This window comes from Elephantulus edwardii, unplaced genomic scaffold (assembly GCF_000299155.1).
Source record: "Elephantulus edwardii isolate Elephantulus edwardi_28Jun2011 unplaced genomic scaffold, EleEdw1.0 scaffold00005, whole genome shotgun sequence".
NCBI lineage: Eukaryota > Metazoa > Chordata > Mammalia > Macroscelidea > Macroscelididae > Elephantulus > Elephantulus edwardii.
In genome coordinates, this window is record NW_006399755.1 from 22368600 (window position 1) to 22385829 (window position 17230).

Consider the following 17230-nt stretch of genomic DNA (forward strand, 5'->3'; position numbering starts at 1 on the left):
CTCTATTTATCGGTTACTGTAATGAGGATCAAATCAGGAAGCCCTCTTCCTAACCTGACTCTTTCTGGAGGGAGATTCAATCAGCTGGAGTGAGTGCTGGAGTTGAGCCCAGCAGGTTGCTTAGCAACCCTGGGCTGGTTGGAACAGCCTTGAAAACAGTTTCCATCAGCAACGTTTAAGATTCCTGCTTAACATAAGCACAACCTATAGCAGAAAGGACAGCAAATTGCCACAGTTATTTCCCCAATTTTTTCCACCTATGATTCCTTTTGAAGAATGATACATGGTCCAATCAGAGAACAGAGGTTCATGAACATTGTTTTTATTAAACTGCTTGTCCTTCTAATTATGGATCAAACTAGAACCAATTTGCTATAAGTAATTTGGGAGATGATGGCACAGGATAGGGCAGGGTTCATGTCAACTGTTAATAGGGTCTCTATGAGTTGTACTTGAAGGTACATAATAACAACAAGAACAACAACAACATATGGTAGGAAAGCTGGCTGAGTGATAATGATTTGTACTTCCAACCCAAAGGCATACAATTCAAATCCAGCATCTGTTCTGCAGGAGAAATAAAGGCAATCTCCTCCTGTGTGATTTACAGCCTCTAAAAAACCTAGGAGTATTAACTCTAGAAAACATAGGAGTGTCAGCTCTGATCCTACTGTTCCTACTCAATGATACTTAACAATAAGAGCAATAGCATCTGGAAAGAAGAAAGTTGGGATTCTATGAGCAAATGATGTCCCATTAGAGTTCCTCTGGGAGCTATTGGGCATATATTCAAAGTCATAATGAAAACCTTAATCCTCTTTTCACATCTTTAAAAATGGCATGAAAGGGCAGTGCATGCCCTGGTGAGATTATTTAACATCTTTTGCCATGCTAGATGGCTTTCCCCTTCCCTTTTGTATAAATCACAAAATATTTGTATACAAAATATCTGTAGTCAGTTACAGATATTTTCTCCATAGAAAAGTAGATTTGGTTTCTTCTAATGATGTGTTCCCTGAGATGAATTTAATTGTGTCACACATGACACCTGGCATGTTGTAGGTGTTAACAGATGTTGCTGATAGACTGATCAGTGCAGTACTTTGCACTTTAAAAAAAATTAATTACATCTAGCATAAACTTTCACTTTCACAGATGAGAAAACTAAGGTCCAGTGAAGAAAGATGCCAACCCCAGGACAATGGAGCTATTGGCATCACTGTTATTAAACCCAGGGTTTTTGATGTAAAAATGAAAAGCCATTACTAAGTCTTTGTGGCCTAGTGGTAAGTAGTGGTGCTGCAATCCTAAAGGCATGTTGTTCAAATACAACAGATGCTCCATGGGAGAAGGATAGGCAATCTCCTTCCTTTTCTGCCTCTGAAAACACACTGGAGTGTCACTATGGGTCAGTTCCAACTTGAAAGCAAACAACTACAACAAGTTTTGGTAATTAATGTTGAGAGAATGACAATTTCTTAAGTAAGCAGGAATTACACAATTCCTAGAGATGCAATGATTTAGGAAAAAACTTAGGACTACAATAAATACATTTCCATGAAGTCATTATTCACTAAAAGGGAGAAAACTTACAAAGAAACTATCAAGGCACTTAAGATTTGATATCTTGACAAAAAAAGCTTCCTCCCCCAATTCTTTACACTCTTTGGTTTAACATCCTTTGAGATTTCTAAGATGCCCCTCTAACTAAGGAAAAGATTAGAAACGTCAGCCTGGTAACAAAGTCCTTCCTTGGCCTCCTTCTCATTCATGCTTCCCATTATCATCATTCCTCAGTGGAAAGGAAGGCATGTTATTCACTTTTCTGTTTTGAATGCCTGCAAGACTTTCTCACCTCTCTCATTTGGCTTTTGTTGTTCCTTGGAGATGTTTATGTTCTCATTATCTCAAATTTCAAATTCAAGTCCCCTTCCTTCTGTAGCATCACTGATAGCCCATCTTAATGTGAGCTTTCCTACCCTCAAGCTCCCATGAAACTTCATTTTAATTGCTCAGAAGAAACTTACCAATGTTACTTTGTGATGATAGTAATAAAGGCAGGAGACAACCCATTTATTGAATATTTGCTAATCACTAGGTACCACAGTCTTTGTTGTATGTCACTGAGTGAGTGACTGACTAACAGATACTGTATGGCAAAGCAGAATGGCTCTATCCAAGTTCCTAGGTCTTTCCTAGGAAAGATCTCATAAGCATATTTTTCTGCCATCGACCCTATAAATGCTAACATTTCAGTTAGCAGTGAGTTCTTAACTATTGTGACATGAGGGCTCCTAGGTACCATATATTCAAAAAGCTCATACACATTGTCATTTAATTGAAACTGATTTGTGAAAGACCCCCCAGCATATTTTTAGAGGCTGTAAATGGAGAAGACTGCCTGTCTTTCTCCCTCAGAGAAGTTGGTGTATTTGAACTGCCTGCTTCTCGGTTGACAGAGCAAATCCTTATTCACTAGGCCATCACAGCACATTTAAAATATATTGTTTCATTTAACTGTGTAAGACATGTTTTAAGTAATATGGTAGATAGTTTACTGCATACATTTTAAATTAAATTCTGAGAGAACAAGAAAACCTACCAATGCTGACCAACTTGTAATAAGATAATAAAATCATGCAGAATGAAAATCTACAGGTGAGAATAAATATAGTTCCTTTTGTTTTCTTTGTACTTGTGTACAAACTACTGATTTCCTAATTTTCGCACTTTTTGTCAGGGCTATTAGGATGAAATGTCTAATAAGCTCAGTTCTGAAGTACAGTGAATCATACTATATCTGCATTTCCACATGATCACAACCAGTTGCAGCTCAGGAGAGGTGTCCTCTTAAGTTTGGGCTGAAATCCCAACTTCCTGGACTGCTGACCTTACATATTTTAATTGCTGCCAGGATCGAAAAACCAGCAGAGTGTTTTACTCAGAGCTCAGTACTTCTAAGGAGTATACAAGATGGTCTAATAAGTGGAATGAAATTATTATGTGCTTGAACATAATAGGAATAGATCAATAGTAATTATATAAAATACAACGTGTATGAGTGATTGCAAGCAAACAAAAAAATAGGATGTCAGTGTCTGTGGGCTTTTTTCAGGTGTGATAGTTTAAATAGGTAAAAGTGTTCATCTGTTGTTTCTGGTATTGGTTTCTTAACCCCTCAAACACCATTCTTTCTAATTACTTTATGATTTACAATGGTGCATATGCACAATCTTGGCATATCTTGAGGCTAGAGTCTTGAGAAACACCAAGGTCAATTGGCATAGCATAGTCCACAAAGACAATGTTCTCCATCGTACTTTGGTGAATGGCAACTGGGATCTTAAAAGCTTGTAAGTTACCATCTACAGTGCAAGTAGTGTCCTCTCCCTGCTCAGAAGAAGGAAGAAGAAAAGCCAAGATTTACTGTGGTAGTCAGTCCAATGGACTAATGGCCCACACAATCTTCAGCTTCAATGACCTTGAGATCCAAAGAACTAGATGGTGCCTGGCTATTCCTGTTGATCACTCTAAAATGGATCAGAGTAGGAGATACTGGATGGAGTAGGGAAAAATATGGAAACAAAACATTAAAATAATAAAAATAGCCAGGTTTATTAGTCTAATAGAGATAGGTAGCCATGAATACAAGGTCCCGTTTAATCTTTGATTCTGGAACAGAACACACCTCCATGCTTAACTTTCAGCCAAACAATAGATAGGCCTATAGGCTGAATAAAGGATTACAGTGGCACACACTCCTTAGAATAACCAATCATACAGGGTCAAAAGAATAGTACGAGCCCAAGGACAGGGCTATAAAGGCAAGGAGGTATCAAATGGAAGGATTACTGGAGATGAGAAGTATAGAGAAGTGCGAAAAGTGTGATTATTGTGAGTATTATAACTTACATCATGAAACACAAAGTCTGTGAATCATCAAATGGAAACCTAATATGCTTTATAAACTATAACCAAACAAAATCTTGGTATCTCAAGCAAGAGATTAGGGATGTTACCTAGTCTACCTTCCTGTGTCTGGTTGAGTCTAATCTACCTAAGCAGGTATCTGTTTCTTAAATTGTTTTTAGGGGCAACCCATTTGGTGGAAAAGCATGATTTTCATTACCAACAAATAGTGTAGCAACTCTTTTTACTTCCTAGGCTTGCCAGGGGTGTGGCTACCAAGCCTTTGAGAAATAAGAAATAAAAAATTGAACACATAATGAAAAGTCTTTATAGAACAAACCTAAATAAAATGCCTGTGCCTATCAATTATCATGTATACAGTGATGGGAAGAACCATCACATCATATTTCATCACCAAGAAAATTTTATGGCACTTTTATAACAGTGACATCTCATAGTTAAATAGTCTTCAGAGAAACAAGTTTTTAAAGTACATACGTTGAATCAGTATCTTTTTCTTTCTTCCGTATTCCAAAAGCTTTCCTTGTACGTTTCTTCAATCCTGTGGGAAAAAAAGAAAGAGGTCAAATAAATACATCAGCAACATTCAAGTGGAAATCTTTTTAGTGTGCTGCAATAACTCAGATCACCTTGAATTTTCAAACACTATTGAAAATCTTTTCAATTGCTTGTGTATGCCTGTGCATATAAGTCTTTATTATAGTTTCAATGGATGTTTATCTAGAACTTGCCAGTGTAAGTTTTTTGCACTATAAGTAACACAAAGATATCTGAGAATAGAGAAGACTGTACACTTCCCTTGGACCATTTTGTTAATTTCTCCCAATTGAAGTTCTGTCTAGAAATGAATCATGGATGTAAAAGAATAACAATTTCCAGGTTAGACATGTTTTTGTGATTGGGATAATATCAAGAAACAGATCATGTAAACTATCTTTGCATCACATTTCCATTTTATCTTTTTCTACTTTCTCATTCCTGGGGTCAAGATGGATTAAAAAGCATTCTCTAAACATACTGAGTGGTGCAATAATACTTAACATCTCAACTGCTTAATAAAAATGCAGAAGGTTTGAGTCCATTCAGAGGTGATTTGGAATAAAGATTATGAGCTATTTTGAAGCATTGTTGTCTTGCTGTTGTTAGGGGCTGACTCATACCTAGTTCTCCAGTGGGTTTTCATTGCACAGGAGGAGACAGCTCAACTTTCTGCCAAGGAGCTACTTGTGGATTTGAACTTCCTGCCTGTGAATTGGCAATGCAATTCCTGATAACCAAGCCATCAGAACTTCCATTGAAACCCCAATAGAGCATGACTCAACTCCGTCACACCTGGTTGCCATGCACTGGAATCAACTAGAGGCAACTGTTGTGTGTGTTTGTTTTTTCTCTTCTTGCATATATTCTACACGTCTACTCCTGTATCTCTTTATACTTTACACAGCCCTTACCTTTGAAGTACTTATTTTTTTCAACATCTAGAATTTCAATTGATCTTCTAAGGTCCAGGCTAAAGTTCACTTCATTTGCAGGGCCCACTCAGTTGTTGTTAAGGACTTTGAACTGGCTTGACTAGTTCAGTTCACTGATGGGCTGCTCAGTGAAGCTGTAAGAGTCAAACTTGCACAGTATGAGTGTATTGGAATGATAACTAGAATGGGAAAAAGAATAAGTAAAAGCCCTGGAAAGGGAGACTTGGAAAAGATGCAACAAGCTCTTTTGGGAGTCTGAGAGAGGCAGGAGAATGGGTTACTGCCAGGACTGTACAGAGATACATTCAGAGTGATGTGGTCAAGTCTTTGCCTTTGAGCTGAACATAACTGTTTATGAGATTGCCAATCAATATATTTGGTTGCTGTGCAACACATAGACTGTTCTTGTTTTCTAAGAGAGAGATTACATTTCCAGCAGGGCACTGGCCCATAATTTTTCTCATTATGGTTAACATTTGGTATTAAACTCTAATTTCTTTCTTTCCAGTTATCATTTGGTACATCCAAGTTTACAAATTTGTTCCATTATAGTTTAGCTTCCTGGGCTATGACAGATCCTAGAAGAGTCAGTTTAAAGCCCTGGTTATGACACTAAATATTCTGTGTTCCCCACAAAACACTGTTCCTCCATATTAAAATGCACCCTACTTGTTTCCCATATAAGTTTTCCTGGTAGGTTGTGAGCATTCCATGACAGAGGACAGGTCAATCTCGGCTGTATGTTCTAGATATCAGTTATAGGTTGTTATTAAGTGCCACTGAGTCCATTCTGACAAATAGAGACCCCATGTACAACAGGATACTGTCTGTCTCATCCTGGGCAATTCTCATAATTGCTTAAGCTCATTGTTGAAGCCACTATGTCAACCCACTTACTAAAGGTACCACACAGGTAACAGATGATATTTGTTGATTTAAAACAGATGATACTTGTTTATTTGAAAAACTGCATGTAACAGATGTTATTTGTTAAAATATCTTCCAAGAAGCAACATCTGGGCAACACTGGAGTGACAAGACCCCCTTCTCCCATCGTGGACAACCAACCTCAGCCTTGGTTCTCCGAGCATCCTTCAAGGCTCTCTTTGAATATTGCACCCTCTGCATTCCTTATGGATTTCATAGGAAACCCTCACAGTTGTTGACTTTGTTGTGTTTCATAAAGAACCCTCATAATAAGATGGTTAAATGCCCAACTGCTGACACAAAGGCAAAGATCCAGTCTGGAAATCATATGAGATAGTGCTACTTTGTCATATGGACTTGTTATGAGTTGAAATATTCTTGATGGTACCTGACTACCACAAAATATTTAATAGTCATACACTTGGCTTGCATTACTTATGTTAGCATTATATCCACATACTATGTATTAAAAATTGTAAATTTTTTTGCAGTGCTTTGGTCTTTTTGAGAATTTGGAGAAGGAAGGATTTGTGATTGGCACTGCCAAGTGGACTAAAGGGAAAACATTTACAGCATCATTGATTTGATGATACCTTCTTCCAAAACATATGAGTCAGCCCAAGCCACTCAGACTGACTAATCCATTATCTTGCTTTTAGGATACTATTTAAATATAATGTCTAAAATGCCTCTGTTTCATCTCATTTTACATTTTAATAATCATTCCACTTAAGAAGTTTAGGTTTTTAAAACGTGAAATGTTTTGGTGTTTAGTAAATCTCCCACATAAAACAATTTTACAATACCCTCCACATGAGAAACACATAGGGAAATGAACTGACATGTAAATCTAAACCCCTGTATGTACGACTTCACAAGCAGCTCAGGGGGCACAGTGCCGTGTTGGGCTACTAGCTAAATGTCAGCAGTTTGAACCCACCTGCTTCTCCACAGGAGAAAGCTGAGGCATTCTGCTCCTGTAAAGATCTACAGCTTCAGAAATCATGTTAGGAGGAGAGGCACCGTTCTATCCAGTCTTTGAGGAGCTCAGGGAGAAAGAATTGACTCAATGGCATGGGTTTGTTTTATTGGTAATATTTAGGAAAATCTTCCCTCTTTTCACTTTTAATTTTAATTGTTTCTGCCATATCACACCTGCCTTTCCCTTTTAAGGATACAATGAGTCATAGTCAAATAATAATTTTCTTATTATTATTCATTTTCTTAGGCATCAGGTCTCTTAATGGTTTGTCCTATGTTTCTAATTTAATCATTGCGTTGGCAATGGATACTATAGTTATCAATCACTACTATTTTTATAGAGTCATAAAACCAATGGTATTAGTATCTTATGTTTCCAAAGTGTTTTACTTCCCATAACTTATGGATGAGATAAGAACATGTCTTACCACAGAGGGAAAATAAACAGAGATTCCATGAATTCTCATATGTTAATAATAAAGTAGAGAACTAGAACTGTAGTTTTCTGTAGACTCTGGGTTTTTAACTCTAAGATTTTAACAATAGTTAATATGACTCAGGTTATGAAAGTCAAAAGCTTAGTTTCCAGAGAACAGTACATGCGAGTAGGAGTCAGGAAGTACAGGATCCCTTTCCAGCTTCATTTCTAATTGCTTAGCTTAGTTCAAGTTATATTCTCTTCATGTCTGAACAGTCAGCTAGCTAATAGTAAGGGAATTTTGGTTATTAATAAGGAAAGAAAGACTATACACACCTTCATCAAATACTAAGGCAACTAATAAGCTTAATTTCACTAAAGACTCTTGTTTCTTATAAACTAAGAATACACTATCAATGTGATGTTCCAGAAAAAAAACCATGCAAACTGTTGACAAGAGAAAAAAATTAAACCTTTTCCCCATTAAAAGTGAACACATTTCAGAAGTTCAGTAAACTAAGAAGAAAATTCTGAAGATGAAACTCAGTAAAGTATCAAGAAAAAGACTAAAGCAAAAATAGAAAATGTAAGTTACCCATATCTTAGCTCTTGGAGAAGATCTAAGAAGAAAACAATCATACTTGCTACAATTGAGGTCATTAGAGAGTCATGCCAAGTTCTGAGGATTTATTTTAAAATAATCCAAGAAATGCTTCAGAAGAGGGAAACAATAGTTGAGGATCTGAAAGGAATTACAAGGCATTACCTATATAACTCTCTACAAGACAGACCAATTTATTTTCTTGGCGGTCCATGGTATATTCAAGATTCTTCTCCAGCACCACAACTCAAAGACATCAATTCTTCTGTCATCCTTAGTCATTATCCAGCTCTCTGATGCATATTTCCAGGAGGAACCGATCCCTGGAGAAGGACATCATGCTTGGAAGGGTGGAGGGACAGCACAGTAAAGGAAGACCCCGAATGAGATGGATTGAAACAGTGACTAGGGCAATGTGGGTAGGTGTGCTGGAGTTAGTGAGACTGACTCAGGGCAGGGTAGGCTTCAGAGTTATTGTACATAGGGTCTCTATGAGTTGCAGGCAACTTGGCGGCACATAACAACAATAGCTATATCACTAAGTGAGGAGGACTTGATATGTTTCTGCATAAGATCAAATTATAGCTTCAATATTGATTACATCTAAATATCAGGAAGAAACAATCCTCACCACTGGACCAAGAGGCAACATTATGATAAATGGAGAAGAGATTGAAATTGTCAATTATTTAATTTTACTTGGATTACAAGGGTGTTGGACAATCAACACCCTTGGTACTAGCAGTTGAGAAATAAGGAGACAGCGCATTTGGAAAGTCGGCTGTCAGGGAACACTCCAAAATGCTGAAAAGCAATGTGTACTTGATTCAGGTCAATGGTCTTTTCAATCACCTTCTCTATTACCTCAACTACCAGAGAGCTGGATGAAGAATAAGGATGACAGAAAAAAAAGACCAGAGAGCTGGATGAAGAATAAGGATGTCAGAAAAAAAGACTCAGTGCCTTTGACTTGTGGTTTTGGAGAAAAATACTGAATGTCCTGTGGACTGCCAAAAGAGCAAATAGATATGTCTTGGGAAAAGTGCAGCCACAGTGCTCCTTGGAGGCAAAGATGGTGAAACTCCATCTTTTATACATTAGAAGTGAAGCTAGGTGAGGCTACCTTGGAGAGGCACACCAGGCTTGGAAGGGTCAGTGAAGGAGAGGGAGAGTCTGAACAAGAGTGATTTTGACACAGTGACTTCAGCAATGAGCTCTAGTGTGTCAGAGAGTATGAGGATGACACAGAATAGCGCAGGGTTCAGGTCAGCTGTTCATACGGTCGTTATGAATCATACTTGACATGATGACATGTAACAACAATGTGCCTAAAGTACGCGAGACAAGGTTTCACCATTCTTGCCTCTAAGGAGCACCCTGCTTACACTTCCTCCAAGACATATTTGGTTGTTCTTTGGTGGTCCATCAAGAATTCTTCTCTAAACCCAATTCAAAGACATCGTTTCTCCTTTGGTCTTCCTTTTTCATTGTCCAGGTTTCTATGGGATAGGATGCAAGTGATAAAGCTATAGCTTGGATTTGGTGCATTTTTGTTTTTAAGCTGATATCCTTGCTCTTTCACACTTTGGAGAGAGGTTCTAGGCAGCAGATTTCTCCCAGTGCAACACATCTTTTGACTTCTTGCCTATTGTAACCATGGGTGTTGATTGTGGGACCAAGCAAAATGAGATCCTTCACAACTTCAATCTTTTCTTCTTCTATTATGACGCTACCTATCGGTTGAGTGACTTTCATTTTCTTGATGTTTGTTTTTGAGGATTTTTGGGTTTTTGATGTTGAGATAACAAAGTGTCGACCTCTTCTCTAGCATCTGAGTTCTTAGCAATTGTACCACTAGGGCTTCTTAGCAAAGATATAAACCTAAATTCACTGCCACCAACTACGTTCCAACTTACACTGAGCTGTGTGGGACAGAGGACAACCGGTTAGGGTTTCCAAGGCTATGAACCTTTATTGAAGCAGACTGCCCTACAGAGTGGCTTGTGGGTTCAAACTACCAATCTTTTTTGTTAGTAGTTGTGGTTGTTACTAAGTTCCATTGAGTTCAGCTCATAGCAACCCTATAAAAAGCAGATCTGAACCCTTTCCTGTACTGTGTCATTCTCATCAGCTCTGGCACACTTGAGCCCATTACTACCATCACTGTGTTAATCTGTCCCTTTGAGGGTCTTCCTGTATTACGCTGACCTTCCATCTTGCCAAGCATGATGTCCCTTTTCAAACAGTAGCCTCTCATAGCAACATGTCCAAAGCATGAGAGATGCAGCTTTGTCATCTCTGACTCCAAGGAGCACTCTGGCTACACTTTTTTTACAGAACCACCAGCGAGCCTTCTAAAGACCAAAATTTCTTAGTGAGCAGGTGGGTGGATGAAAGGACTCAATGTTTGGACTAATGAATTATGGCAATAACTGAACACAAGAAACATAATCAGCCTAATGTCACTGAAACTCTACAAGTGAAGACTGATGAAATAAATAATTTATGAGATATATATATATATATATATATATATATATATTTATACATCACACTAAAACACTTTTTAAAAAACAAGCAAGACATCATTTCTCATCTCCTTATCAAACTGCAAGTCATGGCTCTTTGGTATGTTATGAAATCAATTTGATGGGAAAAAGCTTCCATTTAAGATCTAAACTAGAAGAAGAAAGGATAGAGTACATTGCCCATAAAAGGAATAAAGATAACCTTGTGACACTCCTGCTTCAGTATTTGTCTGATGCTTGCAAATTAAGTGGCAGTGTAAAATATATTTCTTACAATAGGCTACAAGACAAAAAAAATAAGCTTAAAGGTCTTTTCTTTTGGAAATGTTTTTTAAAAAATACGTTTTCATCTAAAATATCAATTATTGTATATACAGGTATTTTCCTTTGGCATTTCCCGGAATCAAAGTAAAACCAACAAAAACAAGAAAATTTGGAGCATTCTGACTTTCAGCACACAGCCTGGCAGGTGAAGGAGGGAAAATGACTTCTATCCATTTACTTTTCTTTTGGGTACGAATGTTCTGTAGGGATTCATTAGATAAACACCAGCTTCTTGAAATGTTACATTGAAGCTAAAGTTATTTATAAGAAATTTCCAAAAAGAAAATTTGGGCCTGTATATAATAATTTGGCTTGGTGTTTTAAAGCTGTTGGTTGTTTTTGGTTTGTGGTTTGGTTTTTTTTTTTTTAATCATATCTGATATATCCTTCTTCCTAGAAATGAAGAGGAGTTATGTAGATGGACAGACAGAGCTAACACTCTTCAACTTGAGTTCTGAGCAGGAAGGAAAAAGGAAAAAAAAAAACCAAAGTGTTGGCAGCCCGTGGCTGGGATCACACAGAGGCCCTATGGTCCTTAACCAGATATGATGTTTGGCTGTCTTTCAGAGCAAGTGAATTGTCCTGACAATAACACCCCTTCTTTTCCCTTCCTGGAACTCCTCCGATTCTACAGGATGCTAATAAGCCAACAAGGGGAGGTCTTCAATTATAGATCGGAAACCTCTCTAAAAGCATGCTGGCATCAAATGGTTTATCACCTTAGCTAGCCTAAGGGAGCTGAGATGAGAAGACACATGGGGCAGGGACAAGTGAAGAAGCAGTGCCAAAGGTGGATTCTAAAACTTGGGTGTGCCAGGGGCGACAGAGAAAGAGCCTAGGATACAGTAGTATCCTTCTGTGCTTTGAAGGAGAGCGTTCTTTTGAAGGTGTCCAATTTCTATCATCTTCCTTTTTCCTCTGTGCTTTTTGTAACAGTCCTTCATCCAGGTTTTAAGGCCATCATACAATCATAATGTCTTTTAAATGGTTTTAAAAATCTCTGGTGGCTCTTTGGCAAGGAATTGTGCTGCCAACATAAAGGAGCATGGTTTGAATCGACCAGGTAGCTGCTCCTCAGGAAAACATGGGCTATCTCCTGCCATGAGATTTACTGCTTCTGAAAACTTGGTGGAGTATGCCGACTCAAGGGTACACAGAAACACCACAAAATCTTTGGATATTATGTTATTCATGTAAACTTTCACCTCTTGTCTCCAGTCCTCCCCAAACTGTGCTTTTGGGTAGGGCTTAAAGGAAAAAAGCCTACTCTAGAAGTGATCCAGGGGTTTGCAGGAAAGTAGACGAAGATGAGGTGGCAGTGAAAGTTATGTAGTCACACTGCTAACCTAAAGCCAAGCATATCTGGTTGCCTGAATCTACCAGTGGCTCCTTGGAATGAGATCTGCAGTCTTTCTCATTATGCTTCACAGCCGTGGAAACTTGATGGCTCTGGTATGAGATGGAACTGACTGGATGACAGTGAATTTAAGTTCGAGACACAAAAGACAGATAATAAAGAAATTAAACCTATTTCCTCATGTCATTCCTCTACAAATTAGTAAATGCTTCTTCCAAGAGACAGACTAGAAGGGAACAGAATCATGTTATTGTTTGGAATGAAATATATGGGTTTAAATCCAATTCTAAGAGTACTGTGCTATGTGCACTGTAAGATTTCATGTCCTCATAGGACATGAGGTCTGGAGGGACATACTTTAATTTCTCATTCTCTAAACACTAGGAGTGGTTGGACGGCAGCTCCTGATTCAGTGTTGAGTATGGAATAGGAATTGTACCAAACACTTCACACAAATTGATCCTCTCAGTAACTCCAGGAGTTACTAGCAACATACTTTATGAATGATGGAGCCATGTTGACATAAAGTGTTGTATATTATGATGTCAGTGGAAAGACCATCAGTTCAAATCCACCCACACTTTCAGCAGGAGACAGAGAAGAAGTTACCCCCATAAATATTTACAGCTTTGGAAACCCTAAGGAGAGTGGCTATGATTTGGAATCTACTAAACAGCATTGAATTTGTTTTAACTTTATGGCCTAAGAAACAAGCTTAAAGTAATACAATTCCTCTTCCAAATAAGTGAAATAACCAAGCTTTTGAATGAGGTTTTGAGACTCCAAAGCCCATCATGCTTAGCTTTTTACTATTGCAGTGCCCAGAAGAATGCCTGGTAAACAAAAGACACATCATCAATGCTAACAAGCTGAAGTTAAAACAGACACTCAGTCGGTGTGTCTGTAATAATTAATATAGAAATATATGCTATATAAAGAATATATAAATGAATATAACTAATGACCTCTCAGCATTTTCTATGTTTCATAAATACTCAGTGTTTTGATGTGCATTCATGTTTACAGAAGGATTAGACAAGAAGAAGGTTCAAATTCTACATGGGATGGTCTTATATGAATCCATATGTATTAGACTAAGGAGAAGAGATGTAGGGTGAAGGCTGTTCTGCTATTTTTTACATTTTTGAGTGGACAACTGTACATCATGGTGCAATGAAAAGCTTCCTTCAAGCACAAATCCATAGTATCACTCAAAACAGTAAGCATCGTTTATAGTACTTATGTTGTTCTAGGAGCTTTGTTACAAAGTTCTTCAGCTTGGCGCTCTGGTGGTGTAGTCCATAGGGAACTGTGCTACAGACCCAAAGGTAGTGCCTCTCTGATGGTTTGAATCTACCAGCAACTCATTAGGAGAGAGAAGGGAAATCCCTTTATGCGATTTATAACCTCAGAAACTCTCAAGTGTCAGGCAAAGGATGGGTTCCAACTAGAAAACAATGAGAGTGTGTGAGTGTTTAGCTAATCACAGTCTTATAAGAAGGGGCTGTCCTCCCATTCTAACATACTGTGGGGCAAAGAGAACTTGTTGTCTGGTTGCAGAGGTGGTAAATGGCAGACTGCATTTCCAAACTTCCTCTTTCTGATCCCACATTCTTTATATCTTTTAAATATTTTCCCATTAGTTATCAGTACTCATCTAGGTTCATCAAAAGAAACTATTTTTTTCAAAGGAACTGTTTTTAAGTGTGGAAAAGTTTTAGGCAAATTAAACTCCACATTTCTTGCACACCAGTAACTGTTTCTCATATCTACATCTTTGCATGCTGCCCAGTGAACATAAGGAGATCTAATAAATGTTTGCTAAGTGGATTATTTCTGTAATACATGTATATTTCCCGGTTGAGTATTCATCAGCTTGAAGGGTTACTTAAAGGTGAATCATATGTAATGGAATTACTTATTTTCTGCAGGAACCCAGGCCAAACATTTGGTCTCTGTAATGCAAAACAGGCAAATTTAATTGCTCTGGGCATAATGCCTCGTATTGACAGCAACTCCAGACTGACAAGATCTATTCATTATGATGTTCACTGTATTTCTGTCAGAAAAATTAAGATGCTTAGGATATCAGCTCTTCCTTTGAGTTTTAAATATAGATACTATAATCTGATTCAGATTCGTTGCCATAATAAGGTCTTGTAGAAAGACATAAGACAGTTAACATGGAGGCTAACTCCCTAATGATTTTAAAAGTTATTATTTCAAAAGCCTGGTGCATTCTCTAGTGTATGTATTGTGTGCCATCATGCCAATAATATCAACTCATAGCTATAGGACAGAGTAGAATTACCCTAAAGGGTTTCGTAGGTAGGAATCTTTATGGGAGCAGATTGCCAGGTTTTTTTCTATCTTGGAATCTCAGAGTAGAATCGAACTACTGACATTTCAGTAAGCAGTCAAATGCTTCACCAATATATCTCCAGGGATTCCACCCCCCCAACAGATTTATTTTTTATAAAAATCAAACCCCAAAGCCCCACAACCTCTGTCAGTGACAGTCTATTCTGACTCACAGATCATGTACTAGTTGTTATTATTATCAGGCATTATCAAGTGGATTACAGAGACCCTCTGAACAACAACAGATCTGCACCTTGCCCTCTCTTGTGCTATCCTCACTACCTCTGATATGATCAAGTTAGGAGAAGCTGAACAAAAGTGAAGAAATAGAAGAGTCAAGTTTAGTGTCTGGAGTTAAAAGAGGACTGTGAACCAAGTGGTTGAGCTAAGACATGTTTAATTAAAAAACAGAGTCAGCACCTTAAACCACACTCAGCCATTCTGACTCAGAAAAACCTATGGAGTGACTGACTGACTGATAATGGCTTTGATAAGAATACCTGCAGGCTTAAAACAAAAACCTTATTAATGAGACTGAGTAAACATTAGGAACATGTCCCTTGTAAAGCCACTGCTAACTATTTATTCTAAGAGAATGTTATTGAGGAAATGTTTTATTCCCTAATGTAACAGCTACTATCTGTTTTATGACATAAAGTTAATCATTTGAAGATTTTGCTTAAATCACTGGCACTAAGAGAGAAGAAAATCAAAACCACAATGAGGTACCATCTCACTCCAGTACCAGTGGCAAAGTTTAACAGGGCAGAAAGTAATAAATATTGGAGAGGATATGGTGAGAAAAGAACTTTTATACATTGTTGGTGGGATTGTAAAATGGTACAACCATTCTGGAAGGCAGTTTGGCATTTCCTCAAATAGCTAAATGTAGAAATTTCATATGACGCAGCTATCCCACAACTTGGAATATACCCTGAGAAAATAAAAACTGAGTCACAAACTGAGGTTTGTACACCAATGTTCATAGCAACATTATTCACCATCGCAAGAATATGGAAACAGCCCAAAAGAATGGATTGAGAAATTATGGTATATTCACACGATGGAATACTATGCAGCACCAGGAGCAATGATTTTGTAAATTATTACCTAACTTGAGAGGACTGAAGAGCATTGCACTGAGTGAACTAACTCACTCTGACAAGGATAAATACTGTATAAAACCATTATCGTAGAATGAGTATAGGATCCAAGACAGGGGTGGGGGAGAGGTTGGAAGCAGAGAGATAAGGACGTGCAGGGGGGAGGGGGATTAATCATGGGGTTGTACAATTTTATGGGGGCGAGGTGAGGGAAATTGAAAGAATTTGTTCTTAAAAACAATGTATTTGAATTTTGTAAATAAACGAGTAGAAAATTTTAAAAAAAGCTTTGCTTGTACTGAAAAAGTCACTTAAGATTCTTGAAATCTTCCATCCCCTGCTCCCCAACCATTTTATGTCTATCTTTTAACTTGTCTCTCTGATTCCCCAGCTCGGACCTGTTCTACAGCTAGACTCTACAGCATCTAGTTCAGTGTCTGGCATAGGGCAGTCACTTACTAAATATCTGTTATTGGTTGTTGTGCTACAGATTTGTGATTCTAGAATAAACACTGGGCATGTGCTTTCTTTGGCAAATGATTTACCTTCATTTTTATATGATTAAAATCTAAGTGATCTTTATATTCAGTGTGCAAAACGATGATATCCCATCATTCTGAGGTAAGTTTATTGGGAAAAGCTGGTATGACACATTCCATTAAAACTGAATTGTAAAAGGTTCTGATATGGATGGCACTTTGAGATTTAGAATCTATATATGGAAATTTACAGTGAGGCACTAAAATAGAACTCTCTAAATGGCAATGAAGATCTTTGAAGAGCTAAAGGTAGTGAAGGCTTTTTGAAGAAGAACTATTTGATCAGTTGGTGACATGGAATAATATGCTAGCACCAAAAGACATGCAAATCAAAACAACTATAAGATATCATCTCACCTCAGTAAGAACAGCAAAATTTAACAGAACAGCAAACAACAAATGCTGGCGAGGTTATGGAGAAACTGGAACTCTTATTCACAGTTGGTGGGAGTGTAAAATGGTGCAACCACTATGGAAGGCAGTATGGCGCTTTCTCAAAAAGTTGCAAATAGAAATATCATTTGACCCCACAATGCAATTTCACTACTGAGAATATACCCTAAAGAAACCACAACCACCACCCAAGCAGATATATGCACACCCATGGCTCTGTTCACAATAGCAAGGAGCTGGAAACAACCTAAGTGCCATCAACAAATGAATGGATAGAGAAGCTGTGGTATATTCAC

The 17230-nt window shown here is 37.8% G+C and overlaps 1 protein-coding gene across 5 annotated transcripts in view; it reads right to left on the reverse strand.

Annotated features, from left to right (window-relative positions):
* The window catches only part of SGIP1 (SH3-domain GRB2-like (endophilin) interacting protein 1), a 329295-nt gene that overhangs the window by 167181 nt on the left and 144884 nt on the right, over positions 1-17230 (reverse strand). For all 5 annotated transcript variants that reach the window (XM_006879756.1, XM_006879754.1, XM_006879753.1 and 2 more), the window contains one exon: positions 4408-4471. In XM_006879756.1, the coding sequence (XP_006879818.1) occupies positions 4408-4471 (64 nt within the window). The remainder of the gene's footprint in view (positions 1-4407; positions 4472-17230) is intronic.